The following is a 26,967-nucleotide window of genomic DNA, read 5'->3' as shown; positions in this document are numbered from 1 at the left end:
AGGTAAGGACGGGGAGACTAGCCCCGCCTTCCCCACCCAAATATGTATTTCTTTTGTTTAATAAACGATGGCGGCCGGGAGGAAGTAATGCGAAAGCAGTTCACTCCCGGTCGTCGATTCCAAAAAAAAAAAAAAAAAAAAAAAAAAAGATAAAATTGAATAATCGTTAATGAGCGATAAAAGCTGTATGCTCAAATATTTTTACCTATTACCTATATTCTATAATAGTATAATTTATTATGTATAATATTATATATTATATAATATATAATAGTAACAATTTTCGCGTGCCATGGATTTGCCATCCGTGTCTATGGTCACAGACAAATAGACAACAAATGTTCCTTGATTCAAACGGGGCAGGTAGCAATTTTTCGTTAAGGGTACGGCTCTTTTTTCGCCATCACCGTAACTCACACATGCGTCAAGTTATGCATCTTGTTTTGTTTTATGTTATTCGTTTTCGCCTATCACCTTCTTCACCGCTGTACCAAACACACGCGTCAAGTTGTACCCCACGTTCGATTAATGTGAGTTTTTGCCGTGCGCATTGAATGTTTGCGAAACATACAACAGCGTCAAACTGTGCTTCACGGTGGGCTTGTTTGTGTGCGTTTTCCCGTGCAAAATCGCCACCTTCGATATACTCTTGACTCTTTGTTGTAACTCCCCAAAAAAAAGCTCTTATTCGCGGTTTTCGCTCTTTTCGCCGTCGCCGAATTTCACACATGCGTCAAGTTATGTATCTTGTTTTGTTTTATGTTATTCGTTTTCGCCTTTCACCTTCGTCACCGCTGTACCAAACTCACGCGTCAGCTTGTACTCCCTTATTGATTGTTATGCATTTTCATCCATGCGCTTCATGGCGCCAGACCAAGCACACGCGTCAAGTTGTACTCCACGTTCGATTGATGTGCGTTTTCACCGTGCAACTTCTTTACCATCGATATACTCATAACTCTTCGATGAAAATCCCGAAAAGGAGATCTTATTCACGGTTGTCGCTTTTCGTTTCAAACCGAAACTCACACATGCGTCAAGTTATATCTCGTTTTGTTTTATGTTATTCGTTTTCGCCGTTCACCTTCGTCGCTGCCGAACCAAACTCACGCGTCAAGTTGTACTCCCTATTCGATTGTTATGAATTTTCTCCGTGCTGCTTCGTTACCGTCGATATACTCATAACTCTTCGAAATAACTCCCGAAAAGATGCTCTTATTTACGGTTGTCGCTCTTTTTTCGCCGCCACCGAAAACCACATGCGTCAAGTTGTGAATCGCGTTTTGTTTGTTGTGCGTTTACGCCGTTCGTCTTTGTCGCTGCCGAATCATACATACCAGGCTCTGAACACTTTTAAATGTTATCAATAATAAGCGGCCATTTTTCTGGATGAAAACAATATTATCAATGTTCTATGATAATATTGTTTGGATGTTTATTTGTTATTATTCTGTATTTCTGTGTCACAGACAAGTAGACAACAAATGTACCTTGTTTCAAACGGGACAGGTAGCAATTTTTCGTCAAGGGTACATGAAATGCGGAACCCTGCTGATCATATTTTAAAAAATCACGGTTTTTTAATTCCCAGCCTAAACTGAGAATACCTAGTTAGAGTAAAAATCGTCACCTGGCGCGTTAATACCGAAGGACGTTATTGTTAATTTTTAACGGTCAATCTTTTGGACTCGTGAAAGTCTCGTGTTATAACCAATATATTTATTCTTTGTATAACTCTGTTGACTGTCGGAACTTGGTCACTTTTTCACTTTGTCACTGAATAAATTTGTTCATCATCATGGTTCTTGTATGTTTGGTTAAAAATTGTAAAAATGCCAAAAGCACTACAAAGGAAAAAAATTGCAACCTTTTTAGAATACCCAAAGATTTGGCTCGGTAAGTAATTCATCAAAACTTCACAATGGTTATATTAATTAATTTTTAAGAAATTGCTACTTATAAAATAAATTAATTTATAGGTCTTAAGAATGGTTAATTAATTGTGAAAGAGAAGATCTGATTTCAAAATCTGTTGACAACCTTTACAACAATTATAGAGTTTGTATGAACCATTTTAAAAATAACATGTTTTCAAATCCAGAGAAAACTCGATTATGGATTAGTGCTGTGCCTACTGAGTTTGGTAATTTTAATTGTTGTTTTATTTATTCATTATAATCTAGAATCTAGATATTAAGTTAATTTTTATAAATAGTTTTCTAATATTTAATTTCCTTAATTTTAGTAATGCAAACAACCACATATACCTCTTCTGGCACTTCACCAATAGTTAATCATACAATGGATTTTAATTCACCATCTACCTGTAAGTTTATATTTGTATTTTTTTTTACTATTTACTACATTTATAAGGTCTAATTCAAAATTTAAAAATCTGTTTATGCAGCAATGGCAATCAGTACTACAACTTTAGACGAACAAGTTGATAAACCAAGTTCAAAACCAATATCAACACAAATTACAAAGGACCTGATTTTAAACACCCCAAGAAAATCTAAACTTAAAGGTAAATTAAGTGAACTTAATAAAAGATGTACCATCCTAGAAAAAGAGATTGAAACTTTAACAAAACAAATGAATGAAACCTACTAAAACGGTAATTTTTTGTAATTTTAACAGATTTGTTTAGATTTTTTGTAATTTTTAACAGGAAAATATAAGGTCGGCTTTTTTTGGAATGTTTTTTAAATTTCGTTTTTAGATGTTTTTTTAAGAAAAAAATTTAATAAAAAAACACGTCCCCGAATGGGGGATGCGTTAAATTTAGAAAAATTTATAATAATTTAACTTTTTAATATTTATTAAGAATAATAAGAAAAATACTTGATCAAATCAAAAAGTGTACTGAACGTACCCACAATCTACTGATTTGCAAACAAAATGAATGTTTCACCTCAGCGTCCCTATTTTTTTGTAAACCAAAAAAAAAATATTTTACATTTTTGATGTCCCTCACTTATTAAAATCAACTAGAAATAACTTTTTTAAGTACCATTTAACGTTTTCGAATGGCATAACAGAAAAAAAGAAAACATTTAGTTAATTTTTACAAATCTGATCAAGGTCTTAATCGTCTTGCACCCAAATTAACTGATGCACACATAAACCCAAGTCCTTTTCAAAATAGGAAAGTGCAGTACGCTAGTCAAACTTTTAGTGCAGGTATGCGGACTTGTATTGAAAGTGGTGTATTATCATCTACTGCTGAAACAACTATTATGTTTATAGATTATATGGACAAGTTATTTGATATCTTAAATAACCACGTCTTGATAATTCCCGGTTAATATCGACAATATTTAACTCACCAATGCATTTGCTAGCCATTGTGGAGATTAAATTTAATTGCTATTATCTATCTAATTAAATTACGATGGATACGAACTTACGTAACTCGGGCTAACGCTGGTAGAGATATGTACTTTCCAACCTAAAAATAGCCAAAACTAAGTTTAGCTCAGTAGGAATTACGCTAAATTATGCAAATTTTGCCAAAATTTACCAACTTGGATTGGATAAGCCCTTAATATTTTATTTAAAATAAAAATAAAAATAAAATAATTTGAATAAAACTATTTGGAAACCGGTATGATCAGGACACCTATTGTAGGTTCTTTTAACCCGATATGTGCTAATTTACTTGAATTTACATAAAATATTTTTATTAAAATTAGCACTTACCTTACTCCTTTACCGACTGCGCCAAATGTAAATTTGGGGTTCGGAATAACGAATGCGTCACTTTAGGCGCAAAACGGAACTTTATTCAATTTGTTCATTTTGGTATGCTTTGAAATGGGTAAATAAAAGCGATTGATCCAACTGATTCTGATATCTGGTGTAATTTAAACAAACATGACATGAATGTTTTTCAAGACACTATTTTATTAAATAGCCAGAAACATATGCAAGTGCGTTTTTAGCTGGTATACACAAATTTCGATAAACAACAGTAGGTACCAACTTTTAAAATATTCCCATTAAAAGGAGTTTTTCTGAATATAAAAATTTAACAGAACCCAACTGAGGAGAAAATCACCAATATTTGTCAAAATTTCATTTAAATCATCTAAGCAATTAGACCCATAAGAATGCTTAAAATAGTTTAAAGAAAAAGTTTTTTTAAATGTCCATAAAAATTGAATAGGGGTAGGATTCACATTATTGCCATTTTGATTGCGAAAACTACCAAATAGATTTTCTAAACAATCCTGATTCAATCTATATGTATATAGTGAATATTTAAGGGGTTTATCAATGTCATCCCATCAATGTAACAAAGAATTTATAGTGATTTGCCATCCCTTTAAAAATTTAATTCTATGTGGTAGATCATTAGACAGTAATTCACCATTTACAATTTTGGTTTCCAAGACACATTACATACATTTAAAAGCATCTAACATGTAAAGTAAGTGTTGTCTTTGGGATTTAGTGTTTTTAAATGGTTGATTGAAGTCCTTACTTCCTTCTTTAGGTTTCGAATTTAAGATATCAAATAACTTGTCCATATAATCTATAAACATAATAGTTGTTTCAGCAGTAGATGATAATACACCACTTTCAATACAAGTCCGCATACCTGCACTAAAAGTTTGACTAGCGTACTGCACTTTCCTATTTTGAAAAGGACTTGGGTTTATGTGTGCATCAGTTAATTTGGGTGCAAGACGAATAAGACCTTGATCAGATTTGTAAAAATTAACTAAATGTTTTTTTTTTCTGTTATGCCATTCGCAAACGTTAAATGGTGCTTAAAAAAGTTATTTCTAGTTGATTTTAATAAGTGAGGGTCGAGGGACATCAAAAATGTAAAATATTTTTTTTTTTGGTTTACAAAAAAATAGGGACGCTGAGGTGAAACATTCATTTTGTTTGCAAATCAGTAGATAGTGGGTACGTTCAGTACACTTTTTGATTTGATCAAGTATTTTTCTTATTATTCTTAATAAATATTAAAAAGTTAAATTATTATAAATTTTTCTAAATTTAAAGCATCTTCCATTCGGGGACGTGTTTTTTTATTAAATTTTTTTCTTAAAAAAACATCTAAAAACGAACTTTAAAAAACATTCCAAAAAAAGCCGACCTTATATTTTCCTGTTAAAAATTACAAAAAATCTAAACAAATCTGTTAAAATTACAAAAAATTACCGTTTTAGTAGGTTTCATTCATTTGTTTTGTTAAAGTTTCAATCTCTTTTTCTAGGATGGTACATCTTTTATTAAGTTCACTTAATTTACCTTTAAGTTTAGATTTTCTTGGGGTGTTTAAAATCAGGTCCTTTGTAATTTGTGTTGATATTGGTTTTGAACTTGGTTTATCAACTTGTTCGTCTAAAGTTGTAGTACTGATTGCCATTGCTGCATAAACAGATTTTTAAATTTTGAATTAGACCTTATAAATGTGTAGTAAATAGTAAAAAAAAATACAAATATAAACTTACAGGTAGATGGTGAATTAAAATCCATTGTATGATTAACTATTGGTGAAGTGCCAGAAGAGGTATATGTGGTTGTTTGCATTACTAAAATTAAGGAAATTAAATATTAGAAAACTATTTATAAAAATTAACTTATATCTAGATTCTAGATTATAATGAATAAAAAAAAACAAAATTAAAATAAATTACCAAACTCAGTAGGCACAGCACTAATCCATAATCGAGTTTTCTCTGGATTTGAAAACATGTTATTTTTAAAATGGTTCATACAAACTCTATAATTGTTGTAAAGGTTGTCAACAGATTTTGAAATCAGATCTTCTCTTTCACAATTAATTAACCATTCTTAAGACCTATAAATTAATTTATTTTATAAGTAGCAATTTCTTAAAAATTAATTAATATAACCATTGTGAAGTTTTGATGAATTACTTACCGAGCCAAATCTTTGGGTATTCTAAAAAGGTTGCAATTTTTTTCCTTTGTAGTGCTTTTGGCATTTTTACAATTTTTAACCAAACATACAAGAACCATGATGATGAACAAATTTATTCAGTGACAAAGTGAAAAAGTGACCAAGTTCCGACATCAACAGAGTTATACAAAGAATAAATATATTGGTTATAACACGAGACTTTCACGAGTCCAAAAGATTGACCGTTAAAAATTAACAATAACGTCCTTCGGTATTAACGCGCCAGGTGACGATTTTTACTCTAACTAGGTATTCTCAGTTTAGGCTGGGAATTAAAAAACCGTGATTTTTTAAAATATGATCAGCAGGGTTCCGCATTTCATGTACCCTTGACGAAAAATTGCTACCTGTCCCGTTTGAAACAAGGTACATTTGTTGTCTACTTGTCTGTGACACAGAAATACAGAATAATAACAAATAAACATCCAAACAATATTATCATAGAACATTTGAATATTGTTTTCATCCAGAAAAAATGGCCGCTTATTATTGATAACATTTAAAAGTGTTCAGAGCCTGGTATGTATGATTCGGCAGCGACAAAGACGAACGGCGTAAACGCAAAACAAACAAAACGCGATTCACAACTTGACGCATGTGATTTTCGGCGGCGGCGAAAAAAGAGCGACAACCGTTAATTAGAGCATCTTTTCGGGAGTTATTTCGAAGAGTTATGAGTATATCGACGGTAACGAAGCGGCACGGAGAAAATTCATAACAAACGAATAGGGAGTACAACTTGACGAGTCAGTTTGGTTCGGCAGCGACGAAGGTGAACGGCGAAAACGAATAACATAAAACAAAACGAGATACATAACTTGACGCATGTGTGAGTTTCGGTTTGAAACGAAAAGCGACAACCGTGAATAAGATCTCCTTTTCGGGATTTTCATCGAAGAGTTATGAGTATATCGATGGTAAAGAAGTTGCACGGTGAAAACGCACATCAATCGAACGTGGAGTACAACTTGACGCGTGTGCTTGGTCTTGCGCCATGAAGCGCATTGATGAAAATGCATAACAATCAATAAGGGAGTGCAAACTGACGCGTGAGTTTGGTACAGCGGTGACGAAGGTGAAAGGCGAAAACGAATAACATAAAACAAAACAAGATACATAATTTGACGCATGTGTGAAATTCGGCGACGGCGAAAAGAGCGAAAATCGCGAATAAGAGCTTTTTTTTGGGGAGTTACAACAAAGAGTCAAGAGTATATCGAAGGTGGCGATTTTGCACGGGAAAACGCACACAAACAAGCCCACCGTGAAGCACAGTTTGACGCTGTTGTATGTTTCGGAAACATTCAATGCGCACGGCAAAAACTCACATTAATCGAACGTGGAGTACAACTTGACGCGTGTGTTTGGTACAGCAGTGACGAAGTTGAACGGCGAAAACGAATAACATAAAACAAAACGAGATACATAACTTGACGCATGTGTGAGTTACGGTGACGATGAAAAAAGAGCGACAACCGTGAATATGATCTCCTTTTCGGGAGTTACATCGATGAGTTATGAGTATATCGATGGTTAAGAAGTTGCACGGTGAAAACGCACATCAATCAAACGTGGAGTACAACTTGACGCGTGTGCTTGGTCTGGCGCCATGAAGCGCATGGATGAAAATGCATAACAATCAATAAGGGAGTACAAGCTGACGCGTGAGTTTGGTACAGCGGTGACGAAGGTGAAAGGTGAAAACGAATAATATAAAACAAAACAAGATACATAACTTGACGCATGTGTGAAATTCGGCGACGGCGAAAAGAGCGAAAACCACGTATAAGAGCTTTTTTTTGGGGAGTTACAACAAAGAGTCAAGAGTATATCGAAGGTGGCGATTTTGCACGGGAAAACGCACACAAACAAGCCCACCGTGAAGCACAGTTTGACGCTGTTGTATGTTTCGGAAACATTCAATGCGTACGTCAAAAACGCACTCAAGCTGACGCGTGAGTTTTGTACAGTGGTGACGAAGGTGAAAGGCGAAAACGAATAACATAAAACAAAACAAGATGCATAACTTGATGCATGTGTGAGTTACGGTGATGGCGAAAAAAGAGCGACAACCGTGAATAAAATCTGCTTTTCGGGATTTACATCGATGAGTTATGTGTATATCGATGGTTAAGAAGTTGTACGGCGAAAACGCACATCAATCAAACGTGGAGTACAACTTGTTGCGTGTGTGTGTTTTGGCGGCGTTGAAGGCATATTACGCAAAACAACAAATGATATGCGTGTTGCTGGGTATGATGCAGCTCTAGTACCAGATGTGAAGGTGAGGAGTCTGTAATCCTTTAATACTTCATCAGCATTTGACCGGTATACTTTTCGATGTTATTCATAGTCTGCAAGAGCATCCTATAAAATAAATGAAATATAAATAATAATATACCTAAAATTAAATTAACACATTTGAATGTTAAATTAAACTATTGAAACAACTTGTTTATCTTATGAATTTAAAAATGAAAGTAAAAAAGTGTTCGGTTGAAGGGTGTGTAAGTACAAAACGCACTCCAAACATTTCTTTTTTTGCTCCACCGAAAGCACTATATTCGCAATGGAAAAAATCTATAAGCAATGCAAATTGTAATGAAACATTAATGAAATTTGTATTTGCTGATCATTTTTTACCCGAAAATATAATTTCTAATTATTCAGGTCCACAGGATATTGCTGCCGTTTGTATCGAATTAAATGCTTAATTTATTTATCTAGGGTAACAATTATATCTTAGATTTACTCTTTGTTTAAAACCAATGTACCTACAGGATGTTGGATGTAGAATAAAATGCGGCTTGAAAAAAGGAACTATTCCAACTATTTTTAATTTAAAAAACAAAACTATAAGGGGAGGTAAGAGATTATAATTAGATCACAATTATGCCAAATTGTATGACTTAAGATCATACCGTTAGGAATTATTTGAAGAAAATGTAAGTTCAGCATATTATAAAATATAGGTACCTGAAATTTTTAGTTATAGATTATCAAATTAAAAAAAATAATCTAATAATTTGCATATACTTTTGTATTAATATATTAAATACTGGTGTACAAATTACTGTGTATATCACTGATTTTTAATTATTATGATCATAATTTAAAAGGAACCTAAAGCAATAATTCAACCACAAAATGTGTTACTAAATGAATTTGACTTGGATGGAGAGCCGCCCAATAAATGCATAAAAATATCTAAAGTAATATCTTTATTACTAACTTGGTTTTAATAAGATGTTTAAATCATAATTTAAATTAATTTTAAAAAATATCAATATTAATTATTAGGTGGACAATGATGAATTATTGTCATTTGAAGCTCTTTTAATCAATTTTAAAAGAGTTAACTTACCTTAAGAATGGACTACATATTCAAGTAATAGAGAAATAGTATTTTATAAATCAAATTTTATTGATGGTCAATTAAAAATTGAAAAGCAATTAGTATTTAAAAATACTTTGGAAATTTGTTTTTATGTGTACCAATTATCTGTTGATATTGATCAACAGAGCACTAAACTTGTAATCCCAGTAAATTTAAGAGATATATCAAGGTTTATTGATATAATTGACTACAAAAATATTTGTAGAGGTGGTCCAAACTTAATGAATTTCCCTGTTAGGTACCCAACGGATTTCATCTATCACACAATTAAAATAATAAAATATATCTCATTTTGTTTGATTATATACCATTAAGGGATTTCTGTACGAACTGCAGTATTGGAAAACAATACACTATGGCGTCATATAAAATGTCCAATTATAATGGATACCTAATATGAAAAAAAGATGTTAATCCTGTGATTCTTTGATTTGGTATTTCCACAAACGTAAATCAAGATTATTTAAAATGGAGAGTCAGAAACCTTATATCAGATGAACACTTACACCAAGAAGGCGTAGAGCTTTTAAAATAATTTTGAAGGATAAACAACTTGACGCGTGTGCTTGGTACAGCGGTGACGAAGGTGAATGGCGAAATTGAATAACATGAACAAAACGAGATACATAACTTGACGCATGTGTGAAATTCGGCGAGTAAGAATTAAGAATTAATATATAGGTAATAGGCTATAGCCTTATAGGTATAAAAATAGAAGATAATATAATTTACTTATTAGTTCGTTGTCAGTGGTTTAAAATTAAACCACCATGCGCGCTAGTAATAGTTAAGCTCCCATAACAAGTGATAAACCCAGAATTTTGAGATACACCGAAATTGCTTGGATGCCAGTCCATTATATCTTAGTCCGTGCAAGAAACGACACTCTGTTGTGTGATAACATAGTGGAGATAGTATATGTGAAGATAGGGAGTGTCGTACCACTGGTTATACAGACGGTAAGTTGACGATTTGTACTTTGTACATCAGATCTATTTATAACATGTTATCGAGCAGCAACCACGTTCTCATGGAACGACAATATTTCATCGTCATTTCATTATTATTTTTACTTATTAGTCAATAGTTATTATGAATTATGATATTCTTATTAAATTATAAAAAAAGTTGTAATGTTTATTTTCATACTAAAATATTTAAACTCATAATTTGATTGTTTAATATAAATTATTAATTATATACTTATTATATAAATATTACTAATATTAGTATTACCCATTGACCTATTAACTCATGGACGGCGCTTTCCTCACCTCCCGTCCATTTAAACAAATAAGATATTGAGTGAGAGAGACAGATATCTGGTCGAGAATATCATGGGAAAAAAACAATAAAACTGTTTATTACTCCATGTACTATAAATAATAGTACTCTTTAAATATAGTACTTTAATAATAGCATAATACTTCTCATCATGGTTAAGTTTATATAATATATAATATATAATATATTTAGCCATGCTTCTAATAATATATTTTCTACTTACCTATATTGTAATATAATATATAATTTTAAAATTGAAATATAGGTTAGGTTATTATATATATGTATTATATATATTTACACTTGTAAGTGTAAAATAATGAAGTATTGTTCTATTCGAGGATGTTCAAAAGGAAAAGGAATAAAAATGCACAGGTGTGTAATATAAATATTAGATTCTGAACGAAGTGAAGAATGTATTGATTTTACAATGATGTGTGTTTTTTTTTTTTTTTGTGTCTGTGTACAGCATAACTAGTCTAAATAATGCTCCAATTTCAAACAATGGGGGTGGTTTCCGATGTAAAAGTGAATATCCTTGGTGCATTATAGAGGTAAAAAGTTAACATTTTCCAACAGTTTTCAAAAAAATCGAGAAAAACAAAAAAAAAATGACGGAAAAACGGCAATTTTTACGCAAAACCAATTTTCGACCAAATCAATTTTTTTTATGGTTGTAATTCAAAAACTAATCACTGAAAATACTTGAAATTTTCACCAAATGTTAATGTCAGTGGTATCCGTATATAGTTAAATTTTCAAAAAATTTTGACTTTTTTTGAGTTATTTATAGACCACTGAAATTTTCGATTTTTTTTGAGAAATTTTTTTTAAAGTGTCGATAAAAAATTTTTGGATGACCAAAAAGTTTTGAAAATTTTAATACAAGGTTCCTTATGAGTTGTTTTAATGTAGCTAAAAAAAATTAAAAATCGTTAGTCACAATTTTTTTTTATAAGCGTTTTTAGTTCAAATTTTTACGAAATCTGTCGAAAACTCGAAAATTTGCAAGTTATTTTGAAGTTGAAAAATCATAAAATGTTTTTCTTTTATAACTAAGTTTTGAAAATTTGGTACAAGGTTCTCCATACATTTTTCTTCAAATATCTGTAAAAAAAACTCTACCGGAATCAGACAAAAAATTTTTATGAGTGTTTGAAATTTAAATTTTTACAAAAACCGCGTTAAATAACGGTTTAGCCTCAAACGATTTTTGATATTTGTTATTATTCAAAAAGTATAAGTCGTAGATACTTGAAAATTTTACCAGTTATTCAGATTCGCGTTTTCTTTACGTGATTTAATTTTCAAAATATTTTGACTTTTTTTGAGCTATTTATAGACAACTGAAATTTTCAATTTTTCTGAAAATTGTTTTTTTATGTGTCAATAAAATCTTTTTGGCCCTATCAAAATACTTGAAAATTTAATGCAAAGTTCCTCATAAGTTATTATTATAGTGATTAAAAAATTATAAGAATACATAGGCACAATTTTTTTTTATTAGCATTTGAAGTTCAAATTTTGACGAAAATTCGTTAAAATTATGAATATTTGCAAATTATTTTGTAGGTATAATTCATAAAAATGTTTGTATAGGTAGCTAAGAGTTGAAAATTTAATACAAGATTTTTCATAAGTTTAGCTTACAATAATTATAAAAGAACTTAAATTTTGGTGTATTCAGGCCATTAAAACATAAACCACCTTTTTCACCAACAACTGGAAATTATATCCTAGGCTGACAAATCATCTTCGTTCAGAATCGTTTTTCGTATACAATGATAACTATCATTGGATTCAAATTTAACACTCCTATAATATAATAATGATCCATACGGCACCTAATGTACAGCAGAGCGGTACTCACTTGCCCGCTTTTTTTAATTTGTATTGAGACACATCCATTCATTGATATTTAATTATTAATATTTAATAGCATTCCCAAAGATCGAGAAAAAGAATGGCTTAACATTATAAAAAAGCATCAAAGAGATTTTAAAATGACCAAAAATAAAGTTATTTGCTTTAAACATTTTACAGAAGAAGATTATTATATTGGTGGTGCATATGATCGTTTAATTTTAAAAAAAATCTGCTATACCCAGCATATTTAAAAATTTATGTATGTAAATTTTTAATGCTTTAATATATGCCAAGTGATCATTTTATAAAATAAAAAAATTGTTATTTGTAAAAATAAAATGTAGGTAATGATCAAATCAAATCGGTTTTGCCAGAGTCCTCTGTTTCACCAAATATTGTCAATATGGATCATGATTATTGTTTGCCAACTCATATTTCTCACCAAAATTCTGTGATTTCTGGTAAGCAAGAGTTCATAGATAACTAATTAATTATCATATATTCATACCTATTTTATTTTTGCGACTAAAATATTTAAAATACAGTTTATTATTTTATTTAGATTCTAGTTTTATGAAAGTAAAAAGTATTCCTACACCTTCAATCACTCCAAATGATTTATTAATTTGTGGCAATGATTTTTCCATAAAAAATGACAATGATTGTTCCATAGACAATATTTCTGATTCTGATTCCATAACAAAACTTATGCCTCAAAAAAAGTATTTATTTACATTTAAGTATGTTTAATTATAATGTTCTACAAAGTATATTATTGTACCTATCATTTCAGAAAATGTAAAGTTTACATGGGTGACTTTAGTGAATTTTCAGATATAGAAAGCCCAAATAGCAGGCTCAAGTTCTGGAATGCATATAAAGCACTATGTGATAACCAAAAAAAAAAAAATCAAACTACTTGAAAATGAAATTCATAATCTCAAAAACTAATTGAAAACAGTTAATAGCTTGGTTGATCACTTACAAAATGAAAAAAAAAACTGATTTCAAATAATTGTTTTTCTATTTTAAAGGTTTGTTTTGTCTACTTGCATCCATACATTTATGTGTTGGCAATACATGTTGAACATAAAACAAATTATATAAAATAATTTTAACTTTTTTAAATACATTTTTAAAGAAACAACTCATACCTAACAATTATTTAAATATTATTTAAGTATTTATTTATTTTATTATTTAAGTATTTATTTATTTTATTATTTAATAATTAATTATTTTTATTAAATCTTTTATTTTATAATTATATAATTGTTTTTTGTATTAGTGTTGTATTTAGTTGCTTGTGGTAAGTGTATTGTGTAATCAGTGCCTGACTTTGGGAGAAGTAAAACGAACTATTTATTTAACATACCTGTCTTTAAGTTTATGTTTCAATAAATATTATGTGTCTTAATAATTCTTCTATCTTATAATTGTTTTTTGTATCCATTGATTTATGAAGATCCTCAGGGGAACACCTAGTGTTACGGGCTTAGCGAACCCGGGGCCCCGAGCTGAGGCGTAGGGAAAGTGGCGCTCCCATCGCCCAGTGCACCTTAATACGTGTACTGCAGTAGCCCTGCCCTTACCTTAATTGGTTGGGGTAGCCTGGTCCTCCAGCATGGAGGTTGAGCGTCGGGCTAACAACTCGACCTTATAAAACTTTTCACCGTTAAGAAGCCATCAAATAAGCCTCGGAACTGGATCAATCATGGTAAACAACTGGAATCGGAAAATGGACTAAATTTGGGAACTTGGAACGTAAGAACTTTGAACAAACCTGGAGCTCTAAAATATGTACTTGAAGAACAAAACAAGTATAATCTGGACGTATTAGCTATACAAGAGATCAGATGGACTGGTAACGGGAATATCAAAAAAGAAAATATAACTCTTTTCTACAGCGGATCTGAAAATGGTAAACATGAAAATGGAGTGGGTTTTATGATACAGGACAAAATACTACCAGGCATAAAACATTTTAAAACATTAAAACAGTCTCAGATCGGCTTTGCTACATCCGAATAGCGGGTAGGCTATTTGACCTAGTCATAATAAACTGCTATGCACCAACGGAAGATAAAAATGAAGACCTTAAAGACAATTTTTATGAAGATCTGGAAGCATTATATGATAGTTTACCGGTACATTGTGTAAAAATGGTAGTAGGAGATTTCAATGCGAAAGTTGGAAAAGAAAATAGGTTTAGACCAACAATAGGACCAGACAGCTTACATAACATCAGTAATAACAACGGAACCAGACTGGTCAATTTTGCTTCTTCGAAAGACATTATAATTAGTAGCACATATTTTCCCCGGAAAGGCATACATAAGCATACATGGAAGTCACCTGATGGTAGGACGAAAAATCAAATAGACCACATACTAATAAACAAAAGGCATGGTAGCTGCATTCAGAAGGTGAGATCGTATAGAGGAGCCGATGCAGATACCGACCACTACCTACTGTATGCAAAGTTCATTATAAGACTATCAGTGAAATGGAGAATGGCATCGAAAAAAGCCAGAGAAAGATTCAATGTACAATCGTTAGAAAATATCGAAATAAGTAGAAAGTATGCCGAAAATCTACGACACAACCTAGAAAGGACTAAGAGTCACATAGAAAAGACGAATGACAAGAACGTTTGTGTAAACAGTAGATGGACACAAATAAAACATGTAATAACTAACAGTGCAAATCAAGTTTTGGGAATGGAGAATAAGCAGCGAAAAAAAGACTGGTTTAATGATTTATGTAGTGATGCCGTAACCAAGAGAAATGAACTGAGAAAAAGAATGTTGCAAAATTCCTCACAGGAAAATATTAATATTTTCAAAGAACAAAGTAGGCAGACAAACAGAATTTTGAGGAGAGAGAAACGGTTACATGAAAAGAAAAAGATAGAGGAAATTGAAAGGAATAGATCCAATACTAGAAAGTTTTTCAAAGAAAGCGGAAGTATCAAAGCTGGTTTCAAACCACAAACAAGAATACTCTCAGATGATTTCGGAAACCTAATCACAGAAGAGAAGGAGGTAGTGAGCCATTTCAAAGAATACTTTAATCAGCTCTTAAATCAACCAGTAGTAGAGGAAGGCAACGAAACGATCTATTACCATACAGCAGAACCAAAGATAGAAAAACCAGAACGAGAAGAAATCGACAATATAATCAATAAGCTTAAGAGCAATAGAGCACCTGGGGAAAACAATATAGTGGCTGAGTTACTGAAAAAAGGTGGTACTGAAATAAGAAGAGAAATTATGGAAATGATCTCAAATATATGGGATAAAGAAACCCTCCCAGAGGACTGGAATACTGCAGTAATATGTCCTATATTAAAAAAGGGGGACCCGACCAAAACAAAGAACTACAGAGGTATATCTCTCTTAGACACGTGTTACAAAGTGTATACGTCATTAATATTAGAAAGGATTAACCCATATGTTAACGAAATAGTCGGGGAGTATCAAAGCGGCTTTAGAAAAGGTAAATCGACATTGGACCATATTTTTACACTGAGACAGATAATGGCTAAGTTCTATGAATTTGATAAAGAGCTGCACCTTATATTTATAGATTATAAGCAAGCTTATGATAGCATTAATAGGGACAAACTATGGGAGGCACTGGAAGTTCTAGGCATTCCTAAAAAGTACGTAAGTCTTATAAAAGGGTGTAACAACAGAACTGTGTGCAGAGTTCGTTTCCTTCAAGAAATGTCTAAAACTTTTGAGGTAAAATCAGGCCTTAGACAAGGTGATGCTCTATCACCCACCTTGTTTAATTTAGCATTAGAAAAAGCAATGAGAGAAGTATGGGATGGTCGAAAGATGGAAATATGTGGGGAACGAGTAATATTGGCATACGCAGATGACATTGTGGTAATGGGAGAAACTAGAGATGAAGTCATGAATACTGCGTCCAAACTCTTGAAAGCAAGTAAAACCATAGGGCTGCGTATAAATGAGGAAAAGACGAAATACTTAATGGTAGCAAGAAGAAGCCCAAACACAGACCACATAACAGTAGATGATTATAGTTTCAAGAAAGTGGAGGTATTTAAGTACCTAGGTGTTAACATAAATAGCAACAACGACATGCATGAAGAAATCAATGATCGAATAGCATGTGGCAATCGATGCTACTATAGCATAATGAGACTTCTTAAATCAAAACTACTGTCACGTAATTCAAAGACACTACTGTATCATAGCTATCTACGACCAATAATCACATACGCGAGTGAAACATGGTCACTGACCAAAGGAGACAGCAAACGGCTAATGACCTTCGAAAGAAAAGTACTGAGAAATATATACGGCCCGAAATTCGATGCAGAATCGCAAACTTATAAAAGAAGGAATAATCAAGAACTACAGGAGTTATATAACTGGCCAAATATTATTGCATATATAAGAAGCAAGCGTCTGGAATGGTTCGGTCATGTTTGGAAAGCGGATGGACAAGTAATAAAAGAAGTTTTAATTAACACAATAAATAAAAAACGTCCATTAGGAAGACCAAGGACCCGATGAGTGGACGTTATAGCCCAAGATATAAAAAACATAGAGGAAGCGTCATCTTTTGACGACGCATACGATAGAGAGAAATGGAGAGGTTTTGTGATGGCAGCGATGGCACTTAATGGGCCGATAAGCTGAAGAAGAAGAAAAAGAAGAAGATTGATTTATGGAGTATTACCTATATAATATATAATGTTGTTGCATGTGAATTGTGTTGTATTTGTATTGTGTTAGTTTGACTTGATCATATTAATTACTTTAAATACTATGTGTCTTAAAAATTCTTCTATTTTTATAATTGTTTTATGTATCTATTGATTTATGCCATATCGTCATATGGTATATAATATAGAATATATATTTGGATTTATTTGCTAGTGAAGAATTTGTACTGTGTCTGTCATGCTTGTGAATATATTTTACCTTGTGTCAAATTATTAATACTTGTCTTGAATCTTTTTTATTTTTATGAATTTTATTTAGAATAGTTTATCAACCGCTCAATATGAAATAATTATGAGACAATTGAATTATTCAGAAAAAATAATTAGTCCAGAATTAAGAACTTTTGCTCTGACTTTACATTTTTACTCGCCTTCTGCATAAAAATTATGTAAGAGATGCGTTTAATAAGTCTTTGCCTCCCCTAGCACCATAAAGAAATGGTATTCGACAGTTGATGGAGCACCAGGTTTTACTGAAGAAAGTTTTAAAGTTGTAAGATCTAAAGTTACTGAAATGGCTCAAAAAAACAAAAAACTTGTATGTGGAATTATAGTTGATGAAATGTCAATAAGATATGATCTTCATTTTAATGGTAAACGCCTCCAAGGTTATATTAATTTTGGACTTAAAACCACTGAAAATGCAGGTAGTGTTTTAGTAGCAAAAGAAGTAATAGTTTTTTTGATAGTGGCGTTGAATTCCCACTGGAAAATTCCAGTTGGTTATTTCTTAATAGATGGTTTAAATGCTCCTGAAAGGGCAAAATTAGTCAACACTTGTTTGGAGATGTTATCAGACACTGGAGTTATAATAAAAACATTGACCTTTGATGGAGCTGCGCCTAATATTGCTATGGCAAAACAATTAGGTGCTGATATTCCAAATAATCCTACTTTTAACCATCCTGTAACAAATGAACCAATTCACATATTTTTAGATGCAGCACACTTGCTGAAGTTAGTTAGAAACACGTTAGGTGACTTGTTATTTTTATAAACTAGTTGAACTACAAGAGAATGAAGGCTTGCATTTAGCAACTAAAATTCGTCGAAGACATATCAATTTCTTCAAAGAGAAGATGAAAGTACGTCTTGCTGCTCAAAACATTAAGTGCTAGTGTAGCTGATGCCCTTACATATTGTCAAATAAATTCAATAATTCAATAATTGCAACCCAACTATAGAATACTGCAAAAGAATAAATAATATCTTCGATTTCATTACTTAGTTGTAATTTCATTTATTACAACTCATCAAATATATAATAAAAACTTACAAAACAATCCGCTTGCATCATTATAATAAGGAATTAAGTCAACCGAAAATTAGAGTGCGATCAGAACATACAAAATTAATTACTTTTAAACACCAATGAGAATAAGCGCTTATGCCTTATAGTATTAAAATAATAATTTATATAATTTCATCTGAAAATATATCATAATTTTATGTATACTAATTTTATTCTTAATTATATAATAAAAATTATTTTCATATATTGTATAATACAAGGTAAAATTAAAGTTGTAATAAAATATAAAATATAAATGAAAATTAAGATTGGTTAATAATCTATTATCTGTTGTAAATATTAATATAAAAATCAAAATAAAACATAAACCTATTATCTTAGATAATAAATATTTCATATTTCATAAAAGAACGAAACATTTTGAGATTTTCTTCCATTGATTCCCGAGTATCGGTCTTTCTCTCTCACTCGATGTTGAATTGTGTATTCTCTCTCTATGCGCCGTCCATGAGTTAATAGGTCTATGGTATTACCCTCATAATAATTGAATATTATTATTTATTAAAATTGCAGACTCAATGGATTGATGAACCATTGAGACAACTGGACCCAACTATAAAAGCCGTGCGGATGACCCACCCCCTTAACCCCAACATCCCCCTCGATACGGTCCTGACAAAAATAATACATAATATATTAACACTTATAGCAAAATCAGAAAAAATAATTTTTATATTTTAAAATTTATCAAGGATGGTATATTATTTTATGTTTTTTTGAAAAATTCTACTCTCAATATTTTTTGCCATGCATTATGTACCAATAATTTTTTATATATTCATAGAATTTTTATTACTTACCTTGTCTAATTCAGATTCTTCCATTCGTTCAGATTTACCTTGTATCAGGCTGAATAACATTGCAAAATCTCTTAATTTAAGTTGTATAAACTAAAAATAATACATAATATATTACCACTTATAGAAAAATCAGAATAAATCATATTTATTTAAGATTGAAGAAAAATGTGTATGTTTCAACAAGGACAGTGTACAACTATTGAACTGTTTTGTGATTTTATCTATGAAGACGTGAAGTAGCGAATAACAATGATATTATAGAATTTTAATTACTTACCTTATCTAATTCAGATTTATTCATTCCTTTAGAATTAGCTTCAGGCTGAATAACATTACAAATTGTCTGAGTTGAATTAAACTAAATTAAAAATAATACATAATATATTACAACTTATGGAAAAATAAGAATAAATCATTTTTATTTAATAGTGTGTATTTAATGTTATATTAAAAAACTGATATAAAACTAAATACCTACTGTTATATTATGGAATGTGATATATTTTAATTTTTTTTTTTTTTTTGGACAGTGTACAAATGTATAAAAATTCAAACAAATGATAAAATAATGTAACAATCGCCATATATATATAAATATATCGTGTTAACGATGTACACATTTAATATAACCCACCATGTGATTATAAAATAATTGTTTTTAGTTTATAGTGTGTATACGCATTGTTGTATAAAAATTATTGTTTATATGTTGTTATGAGTATACACTCCAATACACTCTTACTTCTATACTAATATTATAAATGTGAAATTTAAATTTGGATTCAACCTAACCTAACTATAGAAAAACAGTTTTAAACGATAAATATACAGCTGAAGAAAAAGTAAAACATTATGAACCAATATTAAAAGCCTTATCAAATGTTGAATCATCTGTTAATGATGTTAAAGAGGTTGCTATTAAAACTGATAATGATATTCAAAAGATGATAATACCACCCTATAAACTATATTATGATAAAGATTTTGAAGATAATATGATCGGGAAATGTATGATAACATTTGAAAATGATGATATAATTTTAAATGGAAAAAAATATAAAGGAACTGTTGGTTTGTGGAGATTATTAGCTCATTCAGATGTTACCAGACCTGAATATTATGCAGAAGATGACTTTAAAATTTATAAAGAAATATTTATTGAAACTGATTCTATATATCAAAACAATGATAAATCAACAGGAAGAGCTAAATCAAATGGTGGTGCAAAATATGTATCAATGATTAGCAATATTTGGAAGGAAATAAATGAAAAGAAAAGACCAATAACAAAACCAATAGGAGAGGGTTTAAGACAATACACAGATGATCGTATTGAATATCGTTATATTGATAATATGAAACAATTAACAGATAGATTACAACTTATTGCTGCAGAAGAAAGAGCAGGAAATAATAATTATCATAACGAAAAACTTGGTATTCTACATTTATGTAAAACAAGCATGGAAAAAATAATTGATACTCCTAAAGGTATTAAATATTTATTATTATATGTAACAAACTTACTAAAAGAAGTTGTAAAAATAAATAAAAAAAAAAATAAATTTTATATCAAATGATGAAAGAAAAGGAAATAATATTTATCATGATGAAAATCTTAATATACTTAATATTTGTATTAGATAAATGGAAAACTTAATTGATATTCCTAATAATGGTGCATATTATTTATATTCATATGTTTCATGTTTACCAAAGAAAATTATAAAAGGTTCAGGATTTATCAATGATTTTTTGAATTGCTCATTTTTACCTGAATTGCATTGGCCTGGTTATAATTATTTAGGACCAGGAACAAAATTAGAAAAAAATAAAAAACCTAAATTTAGTGGCGCCGAACCCGTGTATCAATGGGGGCAACCGCCCACCTTCTTTGAATGGGTGGGTGGTTGTTTAGAAAATTTAAGTATTATGATTGAAAATAATATTGTTCATCAGTATTTTAGATACACTATACCTATTATACTTATTTTATGAGGTGTATATTGTGTACACTGTACACAGATTATTATTATTCTACCCGTATAGTACTGATCTAACTTTCAATAGTAGCCTATACTTATATGTAACCAATGTACAGGTTTAGATAATAGTTTTTATATTATAAATAAAATCTTTATCGTAAGACATGGTTTTTCAATTCCTCGAGACTTGCGTCCCGCGTCTGTCTATATGACAGTGATTCCCAAATATTTTATCTTAAACGTTTACCGTCCACTTGTAAAAAAACTGTCAACGATCACAATTATTCACATAATATAATATAATATAATATAAATACTTATTATACATATTACATAAGTACTTTTATTTATTTTTCAATTATTTGTTTTATGGGTAAATTTTTGATTAATATTTAATATGCCAATAGACGGCAGCGTAGTGACCGTAGTGTGTTAACTAATAGTATAGCAAAAAATAGAATAATTTTCCAACATGTTAGTTTGTATTGTTACAAGCAAGACAAAAATAAATATAATAGTATTCTAAAATTGTGGGAACTGCGGGCTGCATGTTAAGAGTTAAGACATCCGTGGGTCTTTGGCGTTATCAGTAAATTAACAACTGCATTAAAATCACCAAACAAATAATGCTATAAATAAACGGATATTGATTATCATAGACTACGACGATGTATTATAGTATTTTACAATTATTATACAGTTAAGACACGTATTTTACACAAAATCAAAAAAGTGTGGCAATAACCAGACAGGTTTGTAGTGTGCTGTTTTCCCGTGCCATCCGGTCTATACGATTCATTTGTATACTTGTATAAATTCAAATTTGATATTTATTAATCATTATTTTTATCATTTTTATCCTCATGGTCGTGGTGTATTTAAATTATAATACTTTATCATGGACTCACGCGTTTGTGGCTTTTGTCGTAAAGATAGAGGAAGTCTAAATCCAACTAATTGGAATCGACATTTACAAGCTTGTAAAAATAAAAAAATTAAAACTAATAGAAGTTTTAATATTAAGCAATTTTTTACTACTACAAGTACAAAAGGTATGTATATTTTTTATGATATTTAATTACTAATTGGTAAATATATTATGATATTATTAAATTGTAATAGTTGATATACAGCTTCTAGTATTTTGATTTACCAAATTTGTAAATTTGTGCAGTCTTTCAACTTTTATTAGGAACACTATAACATGTCCATAGTAAGTGGCATAGGTAGCAAGGGGAGTCTATGGTGGCAATGCCACCTTACCTTCCCTTTCCATCAGCTGAGGGATCTTGGGGTTTATAATTATGCTTTTTTATTCAAATAGGTACCTAATAATATATATTTTATATCAGAAATTTCATTTAGTTTGTACCTATTTCACCAGGTCTAAAATACTGAGGTATCTACAAACTTTTCATAATCTCAATAGTTTTTTCAAAAATAGTGGAAAATTACCAAAAAAATTATTGAAATAACAAATAATATGCTAATAAATACCCATAAACTGGATTTTCAAGCTAAAAACTTACAATGTTTTATATTTTATAATATATACTTTTTTCTTTTTAAATTTCACAACTATAAATTAATGAACTATAATTTTTAGAACTTTCTAATTGTTATACCTATAATATAATTTAAACATTAAAAAATAGCATCTTACAATTTACATAAAAATAAAAATTGGTTTTATAGAAAACATTATATTATATAATAATATATAATGGTACACAGCAACAGCAGTAAAATTTGGCTGTAAATATATATGAAATACATCATTATGTTTTAAGTTTTTCATTTGTTAGATATTACAATATACAAATAAAAGTTACAGGTTATAAGAATAGTTATATGGTAAGCTAAGATACTGGATCAAGTTAATTTATATGCTTTTAGTTGATCAGAGTGCTGCAAGAAGTGGTGTAACCAGTGAAAATCCTAAAATTCTATGTAATGTTGAAGTACAAGAAAAAACAGGTAATTTATTTATTATTTTTGTGGACTAATAAATTGGATAAAATGATTTTTATTGATTTATCTAATTTAATGTGTTTATAAATGTTTAGTTGATCAGAGTGGTGTAACCAGTGAAAATCCTAAAATTCTGTGTAATGTTGAAGTACAAGAAAAAACAGGTAATTTATTTATTATTTTTGTGGACTAATAAATTGGATAAAATGATTTTTATTGATTTATCTAATTTAATGTGTTTATAAATGTTTAGTTGATCAGAGTGGTGTAACCAGTGAAAATTCAAAAGTACTGAATAACATAGAAGTAAAACATAAAACAGGTAATTTGGTACCTACTTGAATAATTTCTTATTCGTATGATGTATTTAGGACTAAATATCCAATAAATTAGTATACTTGATACTATAAAGCTTTTGTTTAATGATAACAACATTAAAACTTTAATATTTTGGGTTGATTGTGTTTTAGTGTTGGATTTTGGCAATGATCCTGCTATATTTAGCCATGTACAAGATTTAAACACTGAAATAATTGATCATATTTTCAAACTTGGACCGTCACAACCAACAGCACATGAAATGCCAAATAAATGTTTCAAAAAGGACTCACTTGGTAGATCTTTTCACGACAGCTGGTATTGGAAAAAATTGCCCAGTGGTGAAATTATACGAAGAAAATGGATGACATATTCAAAAACTGAAAACAAACTATACTGTTTTCATTGTGCATTATTTGGGAAGAATAATAAAATAAATTGGTCTCGCGAAGGTTTCAATAATTGGAAAAACGGATTACCAAAAGTCATTATTCATGAAACATCAGAAGCTCACATTATGTCTTCTATAAAAGTAGCATACAAAGAAGCATCATTTCCAATTATACAATCAATAGATGAAAAAAATAACTTGGATAAAGTATTAAACAAAGAAATTGTACGTCACTTAATCGACATAACTTTATACCTTGGTAGACATTGCTTACCGTTTCGTGGTCATAAAGAGGGATGGAATGAACAACTTATGGGTAATTTTAAAGATTTAACAGTATTGTTGGCTAAATACTCCCCCGCATTGTCTTCTTATGTTACTCAGCTACAATTAAAAGGAAGGAAGATCCATAATTTTTATCTTGGCAACGCCAAAATCAATTAATTAAATCAATTTCAATGCACATTAAAGATACCATACAAAAAGAACTTCTAGAAGAAAGATTTTTTAGTGTGTCACTAGACACAACATTTGACGTTTCTAGGAAAGAACAATTATCACTATGTAAAAAAACACTGTTGACTGTATAGTATACGAGCGACTCGTGGCAGTTAGAGAGGCTGCGACTACAACAGGACAACATCTTTTTATTATGCTCGAAGAAATATTTAACGAAATGAATATTGATTGGAAAAATTACCTTGTCGGGCAATCCTATGATGGAGCCGCTTCCATGAGAGGTGTGTATTATAATGGTTTACAGGCAATAGTAAAAGAGCACAATCCATGTGCTATGTATGTTTGGTGCTATGCGCGTCGTCTAAGCTTAATTATTGTAGATGCAGTAAGTAGTTGCACAGAAGCAAGAGACTTATTTGGTAATCTTGAAGCATTATATGATTTTATTGGTAGTAGTAAAAAAAGAGTAAATATGTACTCCAAGTATCAAAAAGAAAGATATCCAAACAAACAATTAAGAAGGCTCAAAAGAGTAGAAACAACACGCTGGTCATCACACTCTTCTGCACTTGAAGTAGTATTTGCAACATTTAATGCGATTTTGGACACATTAGAATATTTTGATAAAGATACATCTTCAGATCGCATGAGTAGTATTAAAGCAAAAAGTTTATTTGATTATCTGATATCAGAACGTTTTTTTTTAACAGCATTGACCTTTAGACAAATTTTTGATATAACAGGTCCATTAAATTTATATTTGCAGGGGAAAAATATTGATTTGTTATCGGCTGTATCATATGTTAAAAGTGTATAAAAGAAAATAAACTTGTTTAGAAATGATACTCAATTTGAAGCAATAGTAAAAGAAAAAGAAATATTTGTTAATACAAATGTTGTAGACTTTGATATAATACCACTTACACAAACATGTATAAGAAAGAAAAAAAAATGCCAGGGGAGACATCATCAGATGAACTGCCAAACTTAAGTCCAATTAACAACTTTAAAATAAATACTTACTTTACTGTTATTGATATAATAATTTCTCAGATATTTGAAAGATTCAATAACAATTCAAATCCTTTAATAAATGATTTATCACTTTTTAACAAAAAAAGACTTCTAGAAATATCAAATTCGTCCAATTTGCCTAATGACGCATTTAATGGATTTCAACAAGTTTATGGGAAGTTTGTTTCTGCTGAAGACTTGAGAAGAGAATATATGCAATTTGCAAATGTATATTTAGAGTTAGAAAAAACATTGTCGTTGCCAAAAACATTACACCAACAAAAAAATACACAGTTTAAAACTTATGTATTTGAAGCCAGTGGTACTGAAAGTGATGTAGAAGAATTAACTGACGATTATTTATTGGAAACTCCTAAGAGTGAAGGTACTATTCACATGATGTATAAGATATGCAACGAGGCAGGTTTGAAAGAAACATTCCCTGCTCTATACACTGCTTTAAGTATTGCACTGACTCTCCCTATATCAAGTGTTTCTCCTGAAAGAACATTCTCAAAATTAAAATTGGTGAAAACAAGGCTTCGAAGTACTATGTGTGAAGACAGGCTTGAAGCACTTTTGATGATGTCTTGTGAATGTGATATTCCAATTGATGTCGACACTATCATCAAACGTTTTGCATCATGTAGTACAGAATTGTCAAAATTATTATTGTAATGTATATTTTAATAATTTTATTATTAAGTTATTTATATTATTTAAATTTAATTATATATTATATAATTATAATTTATACTTAATTAATTTGTTTGGTATTCAATAAAAACATTTTTATAAATGCTCATTATTAATAAATTGACTATTTATGGTTATAGGTAGGGGGTGTGGGGGGCGAAGCCCCCCACGGCTCTGTTTAAATTGCTTGGGTGGGTAGGTACTTTTTGGATTCTACTGCCCCTCCAAATAAAATATAGTTCGGCGCCACTAAATAAAATACCTATAAACAAATTAGATGAAGCTGCAAGAGATCATGATTATTTTTATAAAGATCATAAAGATACTAAAACAAGACATGAAGCCGATAAAATTTTAGAACAAAAAGCAATGGAAAGATTTAATGCTCCTGATACGAATATGAACGAAAAAATTCCAGCTCTTTTAACTGCATATGCAATGAAATCAAAAAGACATTTAGGAATGAACTTAGTATTTGAATAAATTTTTTAATATTTTGTATAATAAAATGTATTTTAAATTAACTGAAAACCAGAAAAAAAAGTTGGCTGAAGCTTGTAAAAATAATACAAATGCAATAATTCAAATTGCTAGTGATAAAATATATAAAGGAGAAAATATTTTTTATTTAGATCAAAATCAAATAGATAAATTAAAGAACAGTAAGGAAAAAAAATCTGGAGTACGATTAGAGATTACTCCGAAGCAGATTAAAAAAAAAGAAGGGGGATTTTTACCTTTAATTTTACCCTTTCTAGAAGCTGCAGCAGTGGCT

At 30.3% G+C, this 26,967-nt stretch overlaps 2 protein-coding genes and 1 pseudogene across 4 annotated transcripts in view; 1 reads left to right on the top strand and 2 right to left on the bottom strand.

The window, feature by feature from the left end:
• Window positions 1-203: 203 nt before the first annotated feature.
• LOC126555304 (52 kDa repressor of the inhibitor of the protein kinase-like) lies at window positions 204-3,275 on the top strand (annotated as a pseudogene).
• A 1,335-nt stretch (window positions 3,276-4,610) lies between these two features.
• Window positions 4,611-6,046, bottom strand: LOC126555303 (uncharacterized). The gene is made up of 3 exons (XM_050210250.1): window positions 5,655-6,046; window positions 5,469-5,549; window positions 4,611-5,385 (listed from the first exon to the last, which is right to left on the bottom strand). Exons 1-3 carry the CDS (start codon window positions 5,731-5,733, stop codon window positions 5,180-5,182), a joined length of 366 nt encoding a protein of 121 aa, XP_050066207.1. The 5' UTR covers window positions 5,734-6,046; the 3' UTR covers window positions 4,611-5,179.
• Window positions 6,047-7,671: 1,625 nt separating this feature from the next.
• Window positions 7,672-26,967, bottom strand: part of LOC126555302 (uncharacterized) — a 33,437-nt gene continuing 14,141 nt past the window's right edge. Inside the window, exon 4 of one of the 3 annotated variants that reach the window (XM_050210249.1) lies at window positions 7,672-8,307. In XM_050210249.1, coding sequence (XP_050066206.1) covers window positions 8,284-8,307 — 24 coding nt within the window. In that variant the 3' untranslated portion in view covers window positions 7,672-8,283. Of the gene's footprint in view, window positions 8,308-18,829; window positions 19,449-26,967 lie in introns of those variants that run through there. The other 2 variants (XM_050210248.1, XM_050210246.1) reach the window with 2 other exon arrangements.

This window comes from Aphis gossypii, unplaced genomic scaffold (assembly GCF_020184175.1).
Source record: "Aphis gossypii isolate Hap1 unplaced genomic scaffold, ASM2018417v2 Contig00786, whole genome shotgun sequence".
Lineage (NCBI taxonomy): Eukaryota > Metazoa > Arthropoda > Insecta > Hemiptera > Aphididae > Aphis > Aphis gossypii.
Note: the sequence above shows the minus strand (reverse complement) of the source record. Positions and strands in the feature narration are given on the sequence as shown.